At 43.2% G+C, this 21,712-nt stretch overlaps 2 protein-coding genes across 7 annotated transcripts in view; both read right to left on the minus strand.

Moving 5' to 3' along the window:
• LOC134447179 (transcription factor Sox-6-like) overlaps positions 1-3,565 on the minus strand; it is an 85,652-nt gene extending 82,087 nt beyond the window's left edge. For 2 of the 6 annotated variants that reach the window (XM_063196526.1, XM_063196520.1), the window contains exon 1: positions 2,611-2,977. The gene's annotated coding sequence lies outside the window, so the exon portion shown is untranslated. The other 4 variants (XM_063196521.1, XM_063196523.1, XM_063196522.1 and 1 more) reach the window with 4 other exon arrangements.
• A 5,511-nt stretch (positions 3,566-9,076) lies between these two features.
• LOC134447177 (transcription initiation factor TFIID subunit 3-like) lies at positions 9,077-20,249 on the minus strand. The gene is made up of 7 exons (XM_063196519.1): positions 19,889-20,249; positions 18,808-19,050; positions 16,309-18,326; positions 15,824-15,903; positions 14,396-14,648; positions 11,966-12,072; positions 9,077-10,894 (listed from the first exon to the last, which is right to left on the minus strand). The coding sequence occupies exons 1-7, from the start codon at positions 20,052-20,054 to the stop codon at positions 10,780-10,782; spliced, it is 2,982 nt and encodes a 993-aa protein (XP_063052589.1). The 5' UTR covers positions 20,055-20,249; the 3' UTR covers positions 9,077-10,779.
• Between the last annotated feature and the right edge of the window lie 1,463 nt (positions 20,250-21,712).

Raw genomic sequence — 21,712 nt, forward strand, 5'->3', positions numbered from 1 at the left:
CAATAGCTGACGATAGCCTTGAGTGTTTGATAGCTGTACTCATTCAGACAGGTATGGTATAATTTCCACCAGAAGTTAAAGAAATATAAAATGCATTATTAGGATTCTTTTTGAAGATGCCGTGTAGTGTGCAAATGCCATCTATGAGAAAAAGGCCTTTTCAGGGTTCATATAATGTCCTCCTCACTCAGAAATGCTAATGCAATTATACGTTGTTCCAAAAGCTTCTTATACACACTAACTTTACTGTGCCTTCAGCAAGCCCCTCAATGCTTCTTGTGGAACAGGGGATGGACTGATGGAAACGCAGAAACACACGCATACACACTCACAGACGCATGCATGCATGCCCGCACACCCGTACGCACGCACATGCACACGCAACAGAAGTTAAGAAACGCTGCTGATCCATTACTTATGACTGTGGTAAAGCTCAGCATATATTCTGTTCAGTAGGACATCTCTTTCTTATCTGGTGGGCTTCTGTTCTGCACTGTGTAACATGATAAAAGTTAAGATATACAAGGTATACACTCTCTATTCTCTATTCCACTCTATTTTTAATCTCTTCTTTCTAAGCGGCACAAAATGAAAGATCTTTGCCATTGACATGGGTTATATGGGATTAGAAGCACAGAGAGGCTACTGTGTTCAATGGAGAGCAAAGCGACTGTGTTCTACACATCATGGCTCAAAATCTGTGCCAAAAATGGCAGATGTAACGAAACATTAATAATTTACAATTTGGCCATTCAACTATCAATTACTGGGAAAATTATACCATTAGTGTCATTGTGATGCATTATATTTCATGTCATAAAAATACTCCAACAGTGGATAGGTATTTTTGCCATGCAATTATACAAATACATGTGAAAACTGCTGTCAAAATGGTTTTCCTTGTAAAAGAAAAGCTGCTGATAAAAAAGCACATAAGACCGAGACTAAAAAGATGGATTTAGAGGAACTTGTGTTTGGAAGGGCAGGGTAAAATTACCCGTAACTATGTTTACCTCTGGGTTTTTTTTTACTTTAAAATATTTCTCACACATTTGTAAAATGGAATTTCTTTCTTTTATTGGGCAGCTTTACCTAATGCAATGATTAATGGTGTGGTGTGTCTCATAGTATACATAGCTGTGCCATGTTGTCTACAACATTAATCATGATTTGGGTTTTTTTACGCACGAGTTTATAACCATATGAACTCCTTCCATCTGGATTAAAATTGTTTGTAGGATTCCTATGTGACATACTTTTGCTAGGGACACCTGGTAACTCCACGAGTGTCTTTATACTGTGCGTAATTACGCATGAAAAATTGAGATTCAACATTTCCGTTAATGCATGTGAAAAAAATAAAACGTAATAATTTAGGACATTTTCAGACCACTTTAAATAATAATAATGTTGATAATGTACCTTTTAACCCTAATAAATAAATCGTGCTATTTTACTTCAGCCAAAATGGACACATATGCAAGCATTTAGTTGCGGAACAAGTGAGACAGTGATCCAGGTAAACGGACGAAAATAGTTCAAAGCAGCGAAACAATAAGCCATGTCCAGTAAAAGTAACTTGGTCTTGGAAGCTCACAGTTGACGGGTAGAGAGGGGTCTCAGACAGTAGGCTTCTCCGAGTAGCAAGTCAAACAATGTGCTGAATGGGCAGTCTAATTTTAAAACTGCCATTTGGACAAGGACGGTTCTCAGTGAGACACTTTACCTTATGTGGGAACTTCAACTCAGCAAGAGCTCAAAACAAAATGCCATACGAGCTCAACTTCCACCGACACCCTGTCGAATGATGCCGCGTGTGGATTGTTTTTCAAGGCGAACTGGTTTACCTTCTCTTGTTCGCTGTCCTCTTGCAATTATCAGGAGGGAAAGCGGTCACAGAGATTTCCACAAGAGATATACTGGCGTTTTAACCAAGCGGAGTTCGTAGGCTAAGTCATGACAAACTTTATAAGACATTTACCCAAGGGAACTGATTCAGCTCATGCTTTGAAAGTGTGTGTGAATGTTTGCTCTGGTCGCAACATCACGTTTGACGAAAAAAAAACACTTCTTTACCCCCAGTGAACTTGTATCCTAGTCAAGGGGTGACCAGCCTGTCAGAGGAGTCTGTGGAGGTCTTATCGTCGCAAGCAGCGCGCGAGCATCAGCGTTATCTATGATTGCACTAATGCTTAATATAGGGGAAACACCCTTGATGTTAAACCGTATCTTTTAAGTCCAGACTACGTTCACCCAAACACCACTGTCCTCTGTCCATGTCCTCTCATACCCCGACACAGAAAACGTCATTTTCATCACGACATTTATCCTCACGATGAACTTAAACGCACTGACGTCAAGATATGGAGAATCCCTTCACAGTCTTACAATCGTCATTCACAAGATGTGAAAATCAGACATTACGTTAATACACATTATTGCACTACATATAATACCTGAAACACTTGGGACACCTATGTCGTCACTCAAGTGAACTAGAGAACATGCAACTTGGAGACATGTGCGACGAACACCAAACCATAACTCATACATTCCATGAAACATACAACAAGAAACCAAGTAAAGGTATCGCAAAATATGTAAGCTTACTTCAGATGCCTTTGTTCGGTTGCAGGTTTGTCCGTGGTGTGATAGAAATGCACTTCGCGCGTTCTCAAAGAAATTGATCCACTTGAGAATGGGAGCTTTATTTAATTTATGGCTCACGCATTCTTCGGGGTCAATCGCACGACCCAGACGAAAGTTAGCTAAGTGAGGGAGAAAGCCCAGACTACGCAGCAGGATTTGCCCATTGCAATAATGACCTATGTCATTTCTTCAAAGTATGAGCACAGTCCACCGAAGTCCTGCGCACAAAAAAGCAACCCGACACTACAACAGAACTTAACAGAAAGTCTTGCAATCGACTTGAGGTGGCAGGCAGAGCGCATGGCATTTTTATTGTATAGTACCGCTATGTGGACAAACTTGAAACTGCCTCCGATGAGCGCATGCGAGCGTGATAGCATGAGCGCGTGCAAAAGGTCCAACTACAGTGTAATATTTCATGCAAGTGGATAGTTCACCGTGCAACAGTGCATCACACAATGTGACTTCTTATTTCCCTTTCATTAATTTAGATATTTAATTAAGCGTTAAGGGGTCAAGACCATAACCTGGCAAAAAAGTTCGGTTTCAGTACCCTAAGTTTTCGCACATTTCAATCCATACGGGTAGGGTGGATAACAATATGTTAGGCTGTAGGCTGTAGGCATGATAAACCGTTAAAACAAGCTATAAAGTGTTTACATGCTACACAAGGCCATCGTATAGGTTACACAATTAATACAGATCCAGATGAAATACATTTACTCACGCTTTAAAGACCTTCGTGTGACTGACAGTTTATCCACTGGCCGAAATTTGAACATGCGTTTTTTTGTTTTTCCTTAGATCTTTCAGGACGGTGTCACAAGTATTGGTTGAGTAGTATGGCTGAGCATACGACGGGCACAGTCACAAGCGACAATAGAGGCCATAGATGTAGAAATGTGCCTTGTCCTGTCTAAGTGGATGACCGGCATTGATTGCGCGAGCCGAAAGCCTTCTCACGACAGACTGATTTTGAGAGAGAGAGAGAGAGAGAGAGAGAGAGAGAGAGAGAGAGAGAGAGAGAGAGAGAGAGAACTGCTTGCAATATTGTTCTATGGGCGTTTTGAATGTAAGCATAGTTTACTTCAAACTTGCCCTCGAGTTCAAATTAACTGGCTATTTTCTGGATTTGACTAAAATGTGTTATAAGGCCATATACGTCACCATTCCACCATGTTAAGGGCAATAGGCTATATTAGAATTCAAGAAAGATTCATATGTCCTGTGTCCTGCCTGCACGTAGGCTACGTATGCAATGCCAACATAGCATATTATGTTTTTTGCACAAAGACCAGATTCGCAATTTGAAGCCTTTGCTCAGACGGGCCAGATTAATTTCTGGCGTGCATGGCGTCGCTGATTCGACAATTAAAAAATAAAATAAAAGTCCTGCCACGATTTGATCGATGATTTTTCTTTCTTTCTTTCTTTCTTTCTTTCTTTCTTTCTTTCTTTCTTTCTTTCTTTCTTTCTTTCCACAGATTACGCCAATAATTATAGACTGACAGACTGCACTCTAGGTCCACTTAGAGCTAAAAAGAACCATACGAAATTTTGTTGCGCATCAAACAAGGCATAGCTTAAGTTAATGATAAAGATTCACCACTGCGCTTGGTACGTTGCTATGGGCACCACTTAATCTAGTGAGACGCGCCTCTATCGGAGTCATAGCCTAAGGACGCGCGCAGAATGTTGGGGTGACTTGACAACCAAATGCGATAGAATTGACGACTGGGTTTTTGACTTGACAACGAGATGCAATAGAATTAGTAACGGGGTCTTGACTAGACAACCAGATGCGATAGAACTAGTAACGGCACTTCGCCAGAAAGTTAGAAAAGAAGCAACTTGGACGCCCGCACGCCCGCATGACATCATAGCTGTCCTGCTACAGGGGAATAAAGGACACCTGCTCAGCCAATCAGAAGACGTTCCGTCTGCTCACTGGGTGATAATGATAAAGATAACTGCACATGAAGAGTTCAGATGCAAAACCCCCTAACTCCATTTCTGAAGACCTGCACTTCTATATTTTTAGAGAACCCTGTTGTTGGTTTGGTTCACATTCATGTACTTGATAATACATATAAATAGTTATATTACATAAATAAAATTTAAAAAATATGCAATTTTGATAGCTTTGTATTAAATAAAAATTAATTAAGATTATTTTCTGAAAAGTCACTTCGGGGGTTTTGCATCTGAACTCTTCACATTTTCTGCATTAAATAGGCCTAGGCCTATCGTTGTGGGCCTACTTGTTGCATTCACTGTAATGGTACTTTTGTGCCACCTTGTGATATTATTGAGTAGCGCACTGAGAACACCCCCAACACACACACTCGCGCGCGCACACACACACATACACGCACGCACGCACGCACGCACGCACGCACGCACGCACGCACACACACACACACACACACACACACACACACACACACGAGTAGGCCTAAGGATGATTTTTATTTGAAATTTGACAAATTCAACTACAAAAAACCTAAATGCAATGTGCAATGTAGAATAGCCTAATGTTTAAAGTAGGCTTACTATGAGGCCAGCGGATGTTCTTCTCATAAGGATAGCTTTATTGACTTTATTGACAGGTTTGAGTTTTATTTACTCGAGCAGTTGTTTTGTGTAAAGGCGAAACTTTGTTAGGAGATGGTAAGCCATGTTTCTCCTCAGATGTGGCTAACACGCAAAAGAGCCCTTGTAATTAAGTCAGAGGGATCACAAGGCATAATTACATTTCATGTGACCCATCTCTTTGCTTTTTCATTATGGATAATTCCTTTGGGAAGGGTATGTGTGGCCTAGAACGTATGTTGCACGCTGTCACACACATATCATCTAATAAGTGGTGTTATCTGGTCTATTTTCAGATTGCCTAAGTCAATGTTTGAATAGATAAACTTGCACACACAAGGGGTCACATACATAGGCTACATAAGCTGTCGTTTAATTTGATACTTATGATAAAATGCATAAAGGAGAAACTGGTTTAGGCCATCTGAATCTAATAAAGAATTGAACATAACACACACGTTCAGCCATGTCATTCATTAAACTTATTAAGATCTTGAGCTTCATAGCGTAGTGTATGCAGACAAAATATGCAACAAAATGCATTCATGCCAGACTCATGTTTGCTGTTGAAATAAAGTAATCAGGGAATAGATTGCACTCTGTTTTTTTTTCCGTTTTTCCTTTTCTTTTCTTTTTGTTGAAATATGGTCCTACCAATTTAAATGGTCAATTTAATGTTTTAATAACAGTGGTTCCAGAGTCCAGGGTCTACAGTATGCACATCTTGCTTTGTGCATTGCCATGAATCAGAGTGTTTCACTCATTTTCAAATATTCAAGGACACTTGGTGCAGACCAATCATTTGTTTTGCCTTGCACTGGTGCTGGTGAAAATCTCTTCTCCGACTGGACATTTTAATGACACCAAGATAACTGTTAAGTGTTCATGAGTGTGTAGGCTACAGTGTTTTGCCTCTTGGTTACAGCAAATAGAATTCCTCTAAGCTTGTCAACCAATTACATATAGTAGGCCTATTTGTCAGCCACAAATCCAATGTAGGTAACAACTGGCTTAAGCAACATGGGCTTAAACCAGGTAATAACAAAAATAAAAATAAAAACCTCTCAGACAACCAAACATCAACATGCCTTGTGTTATCGCTTAGGAATACACACAGGTTTAGTCATAGGTGTGCACAGATAGGGACGAGGTGGTGCTAAAGCACCTGCCCCTTTGCCTTACTTGACATAAAATGCCCTTTTTGAAAATTCTTTTTTTAGTCACAATGCAGTGCACTGTGGTCAATAATGGACGTGATAATCTACAAATGCATTGCAATCAAACGCATGTTACAATAATGCCTAGATATAATATTTAGCCTATATAAGCCTAGTAAGGCAATCAGAAGTTCCACATGCCCCCCACACCCCCCTTCAGCACCTGCCCCTAAAATGTCTGTGCACGCCCCTGGGTTTAGTAAAGCAGGAGGAGTCCTAGTGTTAAAACAAAGTATAAGAAATCGCCTTCACCTTCTTTCTGTACAGTAGCCTATACAATATTACTGTTGTGGAGGCATAAACCTTAAAAAACTATATAGTGAGCTCATAAAATCACAGAAATTATTTCAAAAGATGTACTAATAAATGGCCAGAAATCACCAATAATTCAGATAGTTCTTCCACTACAATGTCCCTTGGGGGAATGGTGCAGTGCAGTGTTTGGCTTTATTTATTCTTGCTGTGGAGCGTTCCAGCAGTGCAGTAGTCTAGAGTCTGAAAGCCAGGTAGAGTTCATGGGTAGCTGAGGGTTAAACCAGTGTTAAAGAATGGTTTTCTTGGCAGCTGGCAAGCCAAATACATCTTTGTAGGTTATGACACTTAGGTCCAAGGAATAATCATAGTTCAGTAAACACAAACAAGGTGTTTCGGGGAATTCTGGGTGTATGATGTTCAATATCATTTGAGACACAAAGTCCCACAATCTTGAAATTGGAGAGCAAGCATGTGAAAGTATGTACCTATCTCTGCACAATGTACATTTTAAACATGATGAAAGTATGCAAGAGGAAACAAAAAAGTACTGCTGGAATAATGTAAGTACTGTTGTGTAGTTGTGAAGTCGGACGTACATGTCCTCATGTGAGCACAGTCACCTGTACCAGAGAGAGTAGAGAGAGAGAGGTTCCATTGGCCCATTGTTTCCTGGTTCTATTATGCCCCCCCTAGGCAGACCTAGGCAGACCAAAGGACTGTTCTATTCATTGTAGGAGCATTATGACACGGCCCTTTAGGCAGACCGGAACCTGGTCGCGTTAGGTGCCCATAGAAACCTATTATGTTGGCATATCTCTATACTTAAAGAATCTCTGCCTGTACTTTTCAGAATTGAAAGTGGAGTGATTGCACATGACATTGGACATTGGGATTTAAAAAAAAAAAAAAACTTATTCGGACTAGACAGAACGCCAGAGTCAATTGTAGGTCAGACAGTGCCTAGGTCACCTAAAGTGACAGAATAGTTAGAACCAGCCCATAGTTATAGTTCTACTGCCAGGTACCTAATCTCACCAATGTGAAGTGATCTTCTTCACCCCATATTCTTCCACAGCAGGACATTTTGACCAGTGGTCCATGACCCTCTATTGGTCCACAGCAGAATCGCTGGTGCTGGTGTTTACTATGCAGTTTAACTACTACAGATATAATATATGCAAACAAAGTGGGCCATGGACTAACTGGTCATTGAGAAGGGTGGTCTGTGGGTCCAGAACCAGTTGAAACCCCTGTTCCACAGCATCACTTGTCACTAGTTCTGTCCCCGAATTCGAAGAACCACATCCTTTTCATATTGCAAAGGCCTCCATGACCCAGCCTAACCCTGCCGCTGCCGTGACTCTCTTTTGATGGGTTACCTCTCTGACCCTCTGACACCCTGCAATCCTCCTTCTGCTCTAAGGTCAGGTCATCTCTGTATAATCCTAGTTGTCCTCCAATTCTGAACCTGTTTACCTTGAATGACATGGGTCTTTTAAAGTTATTATTATTGTTACAGTACAGATCAAGGGATACAAAATAGTGTAAAACTCAGGTCAGAGGGCAATTTAGGCTACTTCAATGCAGTTACATGAAACAATGGAACAAGATGGATTTTGAGGTCTTTGTGTTTGAGAAAATACTGCCATCTTGTGGCGAGAACGTTAATGGCACAGAACTACTGTACAAAATCCATTTCCAGTTCCCAGCTTGAACTGTGCATAACCTGCAAAATCTGGAGCAAAATCAGCAAGAACACAACTTTGCTTCAGATGATGAGTATCACTAAAATAAGTACTGTCTAGTACAGTGGTTCTTAACCTTTTTTGAACAAACGCCCCCTTGGCCTCATCACAAGCCTCCCAACGCCCCCTTGACCTCACCATAAGCCTGACAACACCCCCATTAGTATTAAAAAAAATAGACTAATGCCACTCAATGGCAACTAAACACCATCCCATCTCAGCTGTATCTTTCTCAACGCCCCCCTAGAGCTCTCCAAGGCCCCCTGGGGGGCTGTACCGCCCCCGCTGAGAAACACTAGTCTGGTAATACTATTTGGATTGGTACAAAAACATTTAGTTTATGTAGGGAAAGGGAGGGCACCGAGTACGGGCTCTGTTAAATGGTATGTATTGATGGGGTCCATACCATATGACTTTATCCTGGGCCCAGTTGGGTTGCTGAAATGGGTTAAAGCCTGCACATTTAAGCATCTGACCTGGGAGAAGGACCACAATAGCACAGATGAATAAAAGATGAGAAATTCCACTTCTACCAGTTCTTACCCCCATTTCACTTGTTTTCAGGGTCCACTAACCCAAAATGTCACATTAAAAACAAACTGGAAGCAAAAATCCTGGTTGAAACACATTTTCTCATGTTTTATTTGTCCTGGGCTCAACCAAGGCTGTCAGCAGCCGAGTATGATTTAAAGACAGACTGATCTCGTAACAAACCAATCAGCGCTGCTACTTCATTGGAATTTTACTTTTCCATTTCATCCTGTATTGTCACAAGAAAATAATAACCTTCATTTTTCTTACAGGTACATTTGCTTTTCTGGGTGCCTCTCTTTTTCTTCTTGCATTCGCTACTTTTACATTTTGAACTTTTACATTTTGAGTCGGCACCTGGCTTAAATAGATTGGTGTGAGATTTGAATGAAATCCTATGGAGAGTGTCATGTAAAAGTTCAATGTAAAGAAAGGTTGAAACACCAATGACCTCCCTTTTAATCCCTTTTCATATCGAGACGATTCGAGCCAACACTGCCCCTTCTCCACCAGATTTTAATCTGGGGTGTACTCACTTTTGTGGGCAATGTTCAAACATTAATGGCTATATATTTTTTTTCTGAGTGAACAAGAAATTAAAGCAGTTATATATATTGTTAAAAGGTCACTAATCATTGTGTCAAAGTGAAATTTCTTTAATGCCCTCCTATGAAAAGATATACTCATGAATCTGCAAAAATGTGAGGGGCGTACTCACTTACGAAACATACTGTATATCACATCTTTAGCTCGACAGAGTTAACACAATTTCCAAAGTGGATCGAAATCAGAATAATATTGACAAGGGAGAAGACTTTTATTCAAGTTCATACATTCATAAACTTCTTTTAAATATAAATCTTTATCATCTGTGTGCACACTCCTCCTTTATAGAAGCTTCTCTAATTTGTCCTGTTAAAATTACTCAACAATTTCTATTCGGGTATATCAATAAAAAAACAAAGAAATATATAAATATAATATTGTGGACACAAAACATTCACTGCAACTTTGAAAGGAGCAGTCAGTGCAGGATTTCATTGTCCCGGGATTGTCAGCGACTGTTAGGAGGTTTAATTTCAGCACAAATATAATTTCTAATCATTTCATGCAGACACACCGCCCAAACTATATAATAATAAACTCTGGATCTGTTAGTCAATAATACATTAATTTGGGCAAATAAAATATGCTGAAAGCATACGGAAAATATGTTTGAGGAAAAATGAAAATACAAACTAATTTCAAAAAATGTACAATAATTACAGAACAAACAAAAATTAACTCAATTTAAAAAAATTGCCAGCTGATAAAGTTGAAACTCACTAGCAAGTCAATCTTCTCAAGCGACATGAAACAGACTTGCCATAGAGGTCTGGAGGCTTACCACAGAGACCTACCCTCAGCGTACCTCAGTGTCTACCTTCATGCAAATTTTCATCCAAGGTGGGAAAAGTACACTGAAATAAGTCTAACGGACATTTTTTGCAGTTTAGCAAACGTAACTCTAAAAAGGAAAAAAAAACATAATTTATTCTGATGCCTTTATATTGCAAACACCCATACCGTTCATTTCTTCCATATTGTCCCAGTTAAGGTGCTATGGCGGATAGACTGGGTTTCAACATGATTAAAGGAGAAGCCACGGTCAATCCAATCCAGACAACAGTAGTTTGAACATTTCTTTCAAGTTTAGTTCGGTAAACTCTCTTCTAAAGGTTATGTTTTGAGAAACACTTAGAGACGAAAAATGCTTGCGACTGCCATAAAAGAAAATATCAGCCCCAGTTTCAATGCACTTTGTGTTTCCTTTTCTTGTGTTTTTTGTCCTTTTTCTTACTGGCACAATTGACGCAGAACCACTGGTCATCCTCGGGTGGAGCGGTCGTCATTCCCACACAGGGCCTACAGGGGGAGACAAAACGCACAGTCAAGTCAAGTCGAGTGACTTTATTGCCAAAATCTATATAAAAGGATTAGAACAGAAGTCTGAAATGCGTTTAACCAGTCTCCAATGTGAAGCTTAAATAAAACATATAAATAATCTCTCTCTTCACACACACGCACACACACACACACACGCAGCAGAAGTACAATCAGTGGTCATACAAGTTGTGAAATGTGTAGAACTGTATACAAGGTGTAAGAGTACAGTGTCAGTGGCAATGTGAAAGAAATGGTCATGGAATGTCCTCCAGTAACCTTGGAATGTTCATGTGGTGTTATTGCAGTGTGTTGAGTCTGATGGCTTGGTACAGGCACAGGTGGACTCATCGAATCACCTCATGTGACAACTTGGAATACATTTTTTATATATTCATTTTTTTTATTTTGGAAAATGTGAACAGAAACAGCATATACATATTTCCCAAAATTATTTTACTTTTTCTTGGAAATTGCAGCACAAAACCTTATGATAGTGATTATGGACCTAACGCTCAAACTCTCTGTGAAGCACACGTATGCACAGATGAGATGAGGTGGTGCTAAAGCACCTGCCCCTCTGTCCTTCTGTACAAAAAGGCCTCATTAAAAGTTTTTTTTCTCATGATGCACTGTGGTCCATGTTGAAATTATCATCTACAAATGCTTGACGATCAAAAGAGGGTGACAATAACACACTAATATAATATTAGAAGTTCCACATGCCCCTCGCCTGCTCTCGAGCACTTGCCCTTAGAATGTCTGTGCACGCCACTGCTGTGAAGTAGCACAAAATACTTCTCGGAAATGGACACAGAATTGATTCATTATCAAAATGATTCATATCAGCATGAAGAGGGTCCATCAACTTGAGTGTGCAAATTACAATGTTGACAACCGTTCCGCTTTCCTCTATGGGTAGCGGTAATAATACTTGTACTACTGTCTAATACTCATGTGTAACACCTGCACACTGATACCATGCATGCAGCACATACGTATGACTACACAAGCAGCAGAATCAGTAAAACCAAAGTGAGATGAAGATCTTACCAGTGGTACCAGTCATCGCAGTCATCGCATCCGATCATGGGACTGCCGTCGTCCGGCTTATTGCACCCAGGACAAATCCAGATTTTGTTTCCCCACTCATCACGAACCTATTGGAAAAGTTCACACAGGATGGAATTTGAAATTCATTACCACTCAGGGCCATACTGTCATCATAGAGTGCATTCACATGCAGTTCAGTATCCTAAATATGATGGGGATATTAAGTATCCCGAATTTGCGTTTGAACATATTAACACCTCATCCCGACTTCAGTATCCCGGATAAGCTCTTATTCGGGACTTTGAGAAATCAGGATATGCTAGGTGGAGTATTACGACAGAAGTGGGGATACTGGCGGATTTGAAAACACCTTATCCCAGATAGAGAGGCTTCCCATAGAACGCTGTTGCTGGTATCCAGGCTACACACATTTGAAGAGAATTCTACAACGGCCAAGAATGTAGACCGAGATATGATGCTCTGTGCTCATATAAACACCTTTTCCCGAATATGATCATAACCGGGATATGCCTCATATTCGGTATACTGAACTGCATAGAAACGCACTCATATACTGGACTGTGAATAGCTTTGTTGTTTTTCAATCAACAGGAAATGGGCTGCTTCAAAATGATTCCAGTCCTGTATACTGTCAGTACTGACCCTTCTTGCTTTACATTAGCCAATCATTTAACAGACACGTGAAATGTTTAAACTGTGGTGACATAATAGCTTAATTTGTACTAATTGGACTAATATTAGTTCTTAACTCTTGCCCTGTGTTCATGTGTATAAAGACAAGTAACAGTAGAAGTACTGCAGTTTGCCTTTCAAATGGTAATTCAAGATTGTGTGTAAAAGAGAACGAAAGGGAAAAGATGCCTTGGTTGTCTTCAGTATGGGTTCAGCAATCTAATTGCCTGGTAAAAGAAACTGCCTTGGGTCGGGTGGTGCGAGCTTTCAAATTTCTTTACCATTTTCCAGATGGTAATAGCTCAAATACAGTAGTTCATGGTTGGGGTGGTTAGAATCGTTCAAATTTTTTTCGCCTTCTTAATGCATCTTCCTTCAATATGGAGGGTAGGTCGCAGCTGCAAATACTCTGTGCTGTACGCAGTCATAGCACTGTCTGAAGTGCTTTTCTAAGGAACGTGAAGTCTTTCACCCTCTCCACTGCCTCACCATTGATGGTAATGACTTCAAACCAATGTTTTTTCCACCTTCAGCCTACTGTATAGTATATTTAAGCAATATGACCCGAGTGGGAGGGATGATGTGCACTGACATCCTCCCTGGTGTGGTTCGGCCATAGGCACGAAGCCGAAGGCTGAGTGCCGTCGGCAATCACACCAGGGAGGATGTCAGTGCACATCATCCCGACCACGAGGGTCATATTGCTTTTATACAATAGTTCATTTGCCAACAAAATACCAGAATAAATGTTCGAATTCGTGTTTATTAGTTACCTTAATCATACTTTGTTTACCTGCTCCGCTAAGCAAAGTAGTTCCGAATTGATTGTATGGTTGCTATGCAATGACGAGCTGACAAGCTGACAGCGCCAGCGCGCAAAGTTCCATGAAACGGTGTGAAGTGCATTTCTGTGTGGACTGCTACTGGGCTTCGCTTACTAAAATGATGCATGATAAATGAAAACACTGTGCAACTTCAACATTTTAGTTAGATGCCTATTTTATAAGCCTTTTTCAGCCGATAGGGCCTATTGATTTTCACATTTTTGTGGACCGCAAACTTGCTGCTAGCTGCGTAAAGACACCCCCCCTCGTCCTTTCCTCTCCAGTGCCGCATGAGATCCGAGCGCTGTTCTCACACGCACAACCACACAAATCAATCCCTTGTAGGCCTATGATACCCCGATGTCTGCTAAAGTTTAGGCTACTGCAGGCTACAACTTTGTTGCTGAAACACTTTCTCATGCAAACGTCTGATGTGGGTGCGAACCCGAGAAAGGGGTTCGCGTTTTCCCTCCTAAACGAAAAAGCAACTCATTCCAGTTCCAAGCGGCCATGATTTTAAATCGCATGGCACACGGTATCTTGCTTCCAGATGCCCACTTTGTAGCCATCATTCATCGTTGTTTGTTATGATTACAGTGGTGTCATCCGCAAACTTGATGATGGTGTTGGAGTTGTGTGAATGAGGATCCAAGTTCAGAAAAACACTGAATATTGATTACTGTTCTTTTTCTTTTTTGCTTAGAGCGAACCTGAAAACATACTTGCTGAAATACCTTTTTCACTCAAAGAAATAAAAAATCAAAAAAGAATATCAATCAGTGTGTCACGTTATCTGAATTTACATCCTTGCTCAAGCTTTCCTGCCTCACATCTGCATTTGTACGACTCACTGCTTTTACAGAAGGACTTTGATGAGCGGTAAAATAAAGCTCCACTTGACAGACACACTCACCACGTAGGCGCTGACGGTCTCGGTGACAACGCTGCAGACGGGGGCCTTGGAGGAGGTAGCGGAGTGCGAGAGGGCGGGGGGCAGAGGCGGGGGTGCAACAGGTGCAGAGAGAACGGGTGGGAGCAGGGCGGGGGGCAGGAGTGGGACTGCGGGGGACAGGATGGGGGGCAGAGGATGGGCTGCCTTCGCACTCTGCGTCTTGGGCTGTGGAGGCTTGGGGACGGCGGCGTCGGGATTGGCCTTGCTGATGACACTGGAATTAGATGTTAGAAGGGCGTGGTTATTAGTTAAGCATGTTGTTGCGTTTATGTCTCAAACAGCTATTCAAGTTTCTTTCAGTAGCAGAAGTAGGCTTAAGAAAGTAAACTAAAACTGCATACTCCTGTCTAATTTTAAAGGCCAACTTCCGATAAAACTCAGTTTTACTCACTCCTTTCGAAGATCGGACGGTCACCCCAAGTTAAACTCACTTGCAAGGCTCTCATAGCGGTGCGTCAACTCTCCTGGCTGTGTTTCCCGGTGTTTCCCAATTTACATCAATAATGCAGAGAAACGAGCGAATCACGAAAGCCTTTCTGTGTTTCGTCACGTCGAAAGAAGGCGTTGCCCACAAAGGTTTATATCGACCCATTTATCTAAAAACATGTCGAGTAATTTTTTTCTGCTTGTTTTCAAAACAAGCAACGTCTGGTGGTCCGAAACATAGCTTAGCTTAGCTATCAGCTGGTTGCTACTCTCAGGTACACACACAGCACAAAGCCTCATACATAAAGCCTGCTCACTCCGGTTGCTTCGTGCCTACAGCTCGCCTAGGGGTCGCTGTCGAAAGAGCACAGCCCTGAATGGAGCCTGCACGCCTCCGTTGGCGCCCCTATAGTGCAGTACCATCCGGGGAAGTGGCGACTCTGTTTCCCATTACATTCTCTCCCAAGGCTGGAGGACTGAGCCAATCAGAGACGCGTTTCTTTGAGAGCAGGAGGAGTGAGCCAATCAGAGACGCATTTCCACGAGAAACACGGAACACTCTCTCGTTTCTCCACAAGCCACCTTGCCAGCTTGCAAAAACGTCTTGAAACAAAGCAACCAGAACGTTTTTTAAAACAGGACCAACGCGTAACACATTCAATAACAATTGGGAACACGGCAATATTAATTAAATTACGTTGAGAGGCGATCTTTAAATATTGACTATTGTAGGCGTCCTGTTCATTTGCATTTTTTTAGGAAAAAAAGAAAAAAGAAAAAAAAGGGAAATCCATGGGTAGCTTCAGAGGGTAAAACACCTATAACTATGTCTATTTTAACTTTACATTTTAGTATAACATCATATACATCTTATTGTACTTATTGTATTACAGTGTGTATGTATTATTACATATTTAATACAACTATCCGCATGCACATCATCCATACTCCATCTGTACTCACATCTTGTCCTGGCCTCCCACCCTGAGAGTCAGTCTGGGGATGACTGGAGATGGCACGGCCGCAGGAGGCTCCATCTTCATCTGCAAAGGCACCACATTCTGAACTGTAGCTACCTGGCACACGGTGTCTTTTAACATAGTCTACAGCTTCGGCTTAAAGCACACAGAGCACACACCTGGACAACACAGTCCTATCATCACACAGCTTGGCATTATAAAGATAGATTGCAATACCTGCAGGATCGTTATATTTGCAGATGTACACTTTAGTAACCAGTTACTCAACAAAAAGCAATGATGATTTCCTGCAATTAACTCCTTCAGCGTGATGCAGCTTTACCAGATTTAGATTTCTTCTGCAATTTCTACATACATGCTGTACACACATCAGTCTCAAGGCTCAAATAGAAGTACTTCAATGAATGAATGATTTTCAATTTGCTGGATGTGTCAACATTCAATGTTCAATGTTTGAAAATACTTTACCTTTTCCAGCTTAAGCCTCTCCCTCTCCTTTTCTCTCTCCCTCTCTCTTTCCTTCTCTCGTTTCTCCTTCTCCTTCTCCTTCTCCCTCTCCTTCCTCTTCTCCTCCTTCTCCCTCTCCTTCTCTTTGGCACGCTCGCGCTCCTTTTCCTTCTCCTTCTTCTTCTTCTTTTCCTTCTTGTCTTTCTTCCGGTCCTTCTCCTTGCTGCCTTTGCCGCCGGCGTCCCGTTCGGGCAGGATGGGGGCGAGGGAGGGCAGCATGGAGGGGATGCGCAGACAGCTGGCTGGACTGAAGAGAGAGAAGGCGTCCGCCTGGCCGAACGGCGTGAGGGCCGCTGCCGACAGCTTCTTCTCCTCTTTCCCCCGGTCCTTGCTCTTCTCCCGCTTGCCGTCTTTGTCCTTTTTGGCCTTGTCCTTCTCCTTCTTCTTGTCTCTGTGCTTTTCCTTGTCCTTCCGGAAGCTGCTCTCCATGGCATCTTTGGATTTGGATGACTTCGGGGGCATCTCGGGTAGTAGGCTGAGGTCACGTATCTTGAAGTGTTGTTCCCTGGGCTCGTCTCCCCGCAGGGAGAAGTCCTTCCAGGGCATTTTGGAGGCCTCCTTGTGGAACGGCTCCTTGCTCTTGTCGCGGCTCTTGTCGCGGCTCTTCTCCTTCACCTTGCTCTTGTCCTTGTCTCGCTCTTTCTCTTTCTCCTTGGGCTTCTCTTTCTCTTTCTTCTTCAGCTTGGTCTTCAGCTCCTTCTTCAGCTTCTTCTTCACGTCAGCCGACACAGACGCCAGCTTGTTGTGCTTGTCCTCAAACAGCTTCATCAGAGGCTCGGGCGTGGGAGGCGACTCGGACCCTGACGAGAGATAAGACGAGTCCAGGCCCGTCCCGGACGAACTTCCCTGATTTGCGCGGCGAATGACCTCGTCGATAGAGTCGTCCATGGTCCACGCGCCCCTCGGCACGCCACCTCCGCCGACGGCAGATCCTGAGTAGGGTGTGGACGTGTCGTACGCGACACTGGCTCCCAGCTTGGCCGTCTTGGGCGTCACCGCCTCCGAGATGGTCAGCCGTCTCGGACTGGAGGCGCTATCGCTCTCCGAGTCCTCAGAGTCGGCCGACGTGTAGGCGAAGGGGTCGGGTTCGATGCGCTCCGCACAGGCCCTGGCGATCACCGCGTCGATGGAGTCGTCGATGGAGTCGTCGATGGTGTGGTCGGGCGGCTCCGGCTTCCTGAGATGTGGCGATTCCCCGAGCTGCTGCTGCTGCCTGCTCTCCGACTCCAGGTTGTGCATATGTCGGATGTGGACGTTCTCCTTCCCCATCCGCTCACTCAGGCTGGCGAGAGGAGCCCTCTGCAGTAGAGGGTCACTGCTCTTCCCGGGCATGTGAGGCACTTTCTCCAGGCCAGGTCTGGAGGTGGACGAGGAAGACGACAAGGTTTTGGGGCTTTTTGGACTTTTAGCTTGAGCTGGTGATTTCCTCTTCTCCTTGGAGAAGGCTTTGGGCGAGCATATGGGACTCCCTGCCGAGGAGGGTCCAATGCTGCCCCCTTTTGGCGACCTCGCCCTCTGCCTTCCAGGAGAGGAGACGCTCGGCTTTCTGTTGGCTGCGCAGGAGACCTTGATGTCTGCCTGCCTGGGCATCATGGGCAGCGGCCTGAAGCCGGGATTGGGCAACAGCGGCGGCATCTCCGGTGACGACGACGCTCGGGATCCCATCCCGTCCATCATCATCATCATGGAGGAGGAAGGAGGGACGCGCTGGGGGTTGATGGAGCTGAGGGGCTCCCGAGGCTCGCCTGCCCACTCGGGGCTGAAGCCGGAGGAGAGCCGGGGCCTCTTGCTGGTGGGCACCATGCCCATGTTGGCATCAGGACTCAGCATGGGCCTCTTCAGCGGGTGGTTCTCGTCGTTGACGTCTTCGCCTGCCTCCTCCTCCTCCTCCTCCTCGTCTTCGTCCTCATCTAAAGGTACTTGCATAGCTTCGGCTGACGTGCCCATGTCCGCCAGCACACTTTCCTCCTCCTCCTCTTCTGAGATGCAGACGATAGAAAAAAAAGAGTGATATGGAGTAAAACAGACAGAAATAAGTGATTAAAAACTTTGAATTTTTTCTCATCAATTTCCAAATAGACTCTCATATACATCCTTATTCAACATCTTCTGCGATGGATGTTATTATATTTATTGTGTAACTTTCGTCTTCATCAGAGGGTCACACAGGTGTTGACACACACATCAACACCCATGTGGCCCTCTGATGAAGACAGAAGTGATACTGGTGAAATGTGAGATAAAGGGAAAACTTTACATGTCTGAAACAAAAGAAAACTAATGAACTGATCTTCTATGATGGATAACAATAAAGGTTTCTGACTGAAGTCTGCTACATGTTGTAACTTTATCTACCATAACTTTATAAACCTGTGGTCCAGATTTAACAGGAATGAATAAAACAGTATTCACACTAACAACAAAGATGAGAAATACAGCCAAACAAATGTTATGGCCTACCTTCCTGCAAAGAGACCAATGGTGGCATGTAGTCGGGGATATACTCCTTCCTCTCCTCCTTGTCTCGAGTGTCCGGTTGTGGGAACTGTAGGACATTGTTTTTGCTGACTGGGAAAAGAGGCGTTTGGTGGGCAAATCCAACCGGTTCCAAGTTATGGACATAATCTTCCAGTTCGTTGAGGTTAATGCCAAACAGTTTGAAGGCCTGACCCACATCGTCCAGCACGGGGTCTGTCCTTCCATCTGTAGAAAAGGTTTAAATCAGATGGGTCATTATGGTAGCCTGGAAAGGAGCAGTGTTATGGTTGATGAATAAAATATGTAAGATAAGAGTGCTAGTGCTCTGTATCAGGTTTGTTTAAGCTTTGCATCTGAAATGAAGCAAATACTAGTTTGACAAATTTTAGTCACACACATTCCAATAACTTTATCAATTTATTTTTTAATTCCCATGCATTGGATTGCATTGAATAATACTGGTTAAGTTTAAGTGGTTGTAGGGGGTGTTACTGTAGACTACGCGTTTGCCTGCTCTGAAAACATTGTTTGTTTATTGTTTAATTATTTTTATTTGTACTGTTTATTTAAACATTGCAATGTTTTCCATGCCTATTCACTATTGCACTGTAAGATTGCTATGACACAGCAGCAAGAAATCAAGACATTTAACTCCTAAATTTCATTAACTAAATTGGTGTGTCTTGTGTAAAAATTCATGTGCCCCATCATAGGTGTTCTGCAGTTCTCTGAACAGCACTCTGCAAACTCCTACCAACTTAGCATTCTGGACACTCCCCTTTGTTGACATCTGATAAGTCTGCATTCAGCAGAGAATCTCCATCGCAGATGGGACGAAAATGAGATAGACGTTACGTAAATCTAGTATTTAAGTGTTGAAGAGTACAATATGGTAGATGATAACGTCGGACCAAATACCAATCAGAGTTCTACGGCAAAGTTGTGCATGACCAATGGCTACAAGCTAACTTCGTGCTAGGGCCTTCCCTTAGAAGAGTTTGGGGACATTTGAAAGTTACATTTTGTGACACAATGTTGCACAATGAATGGCGAAATTACTTACAGAGTTCAGAATAACGATGGCAACCTCTTGCCAACTGCTGAATGTAGCGGTCCAACACGTCAGATAGAAGATCACATGCTGTTAGCTGAACAGCGTCCCAGCCAAGGGCTTGACAGATCTGCGCCACCGACACACGAAGCAGAGAGCGGGCATAGCTGTCGCACATTTCGCTGGTTCCTGGAAGGTTTTAGTCCACAAAAGTCACTGTGGTTGTCATGATTCTGGCTGCCCAGACATGTGCAAAATAGTGTTGTCCAAGGTTTTAAAAAAAATTGACTGTGTCAAACTATTGACATCTAATGGTAAGTTCTAGCTGAGACTATTGACAGGAACGCCATCTTGTTCCCCACGACGAACTCATTTCTTCTTCGTTTCGTTTCGTCTCCAGTTAGTGACCAGTGACATGACCTACGTACACATTACCGTCCCCACGTGGGTCGGCAGGCAAATAGCATGATTGAGCCAAAAAAAAAAATGCTGTAGGCCCAGCAGTCAAGTCAAGTGTACTTTATCGTCAAATATCTATGTAACAGCGTAGGCACAGAAGTTTGAAATTGCTTTAAGTCTCCATTGTGCACTGCAGTTTAACAAAATCATATACATTGACAATAAGCTCTCCCTCCCACACACACACACACACACACACACACACACACACACACACACACACACACACACACACACACACACACACACACACACACACACACACACACACAGGGCCGCTGATAGCTTTCTCAGGGCCCAGGACAAAGTCATCTGAAAGGGCCCCCTACCCAATATGTAATGAGGACCCACTTCTGGGCCCTTTATCTCCCTGGGCCCGGGACAACATACCCATTTGTCCCCCCTGTCGACGGGCCTGCACACACACACACAACCATATGAATTTACAATTCTTTCTCTGACACATTCACTCACAACACATACACACACGTGCAGTTTCCAAACACTAACATATTGATATGGTAGTAAGCACAGTCGGCCTGATTCTGGCTGAATGTCGGCACTGTCGGCTGAGCGTCAGCTCGGCTGGAACACTGGTTATCGTGACTGGGCCAACAGTTCTAACAACACTGGGCCAACAGTGAAAATAACGGTCAAAATTGCAGTAACTGAGCCAACACTGGGCCGACACTGAAAATAACTGTCAGCATACGGGGTCATTATTGGGTCGAGGACCAAGCCAAAATTGGGCCAACTGTCAGACACTTGTGAAAAAGAAGTGGGCCAACAGTGAGCCAGATAAAATTTGTTATGTGGGAGGCATGTACAATAGGCTATGCACACACACACAAACACACACAGGGCTGGACTGGCCATCTGGCAAAGCGGGCATCTCCTGGCGGGCCCTGCACCGTTGTGGGCCCCTATTTTCAGAAATGTTTAAAAAAAAAAAAGAGGGGCCCCTTTAAGCCAAAAGTGCCCGGTCCCTATTTCTCCCCCTGACCAGCCTTGCGCGCACACACACACACACACACACACACACACACACACACACACACACACACACACACACACACACACACACACACACACACACACACACACACACACACACACACACACAGCAGCAGAGGTACAATCAGTGGTCATACAGTAAAGCAAAATGTGTACACAAGGTGCAAGAGTAAAGTGCCAGTGGCATGGTGAAAGAAATGTTCATGGAATGTCCTCCAGTGACCTTGGAATGTATGGTTTTCTTCAGTGTGTTGATGATGGGTCTGATGATGGCTTGTCAAGAAGTTGTTACTCCGTCTGGTTGTACGGCACCACAGGTTGCGATACCGCTTCGCTGATGGTAGAAGGGAAAACAGTCTGTGT

Source organism: Engraulis encrasicolus, chromosome 4 (assembly GCF_034702125.1).
Source record: "Engraulis encrasicolus isolate BLACKSEA-1 chromosome 4, IST_EnEncr_1.0, whole genome shotgun sequence".
NCBI classification, from domain to species: domain Eukaryota; kingdom Metazoa; phylum Chordata; class Actinopteri; order Clupeiformes; family Engraulidae; genus Engraulis; species Engraulis encrasicolus.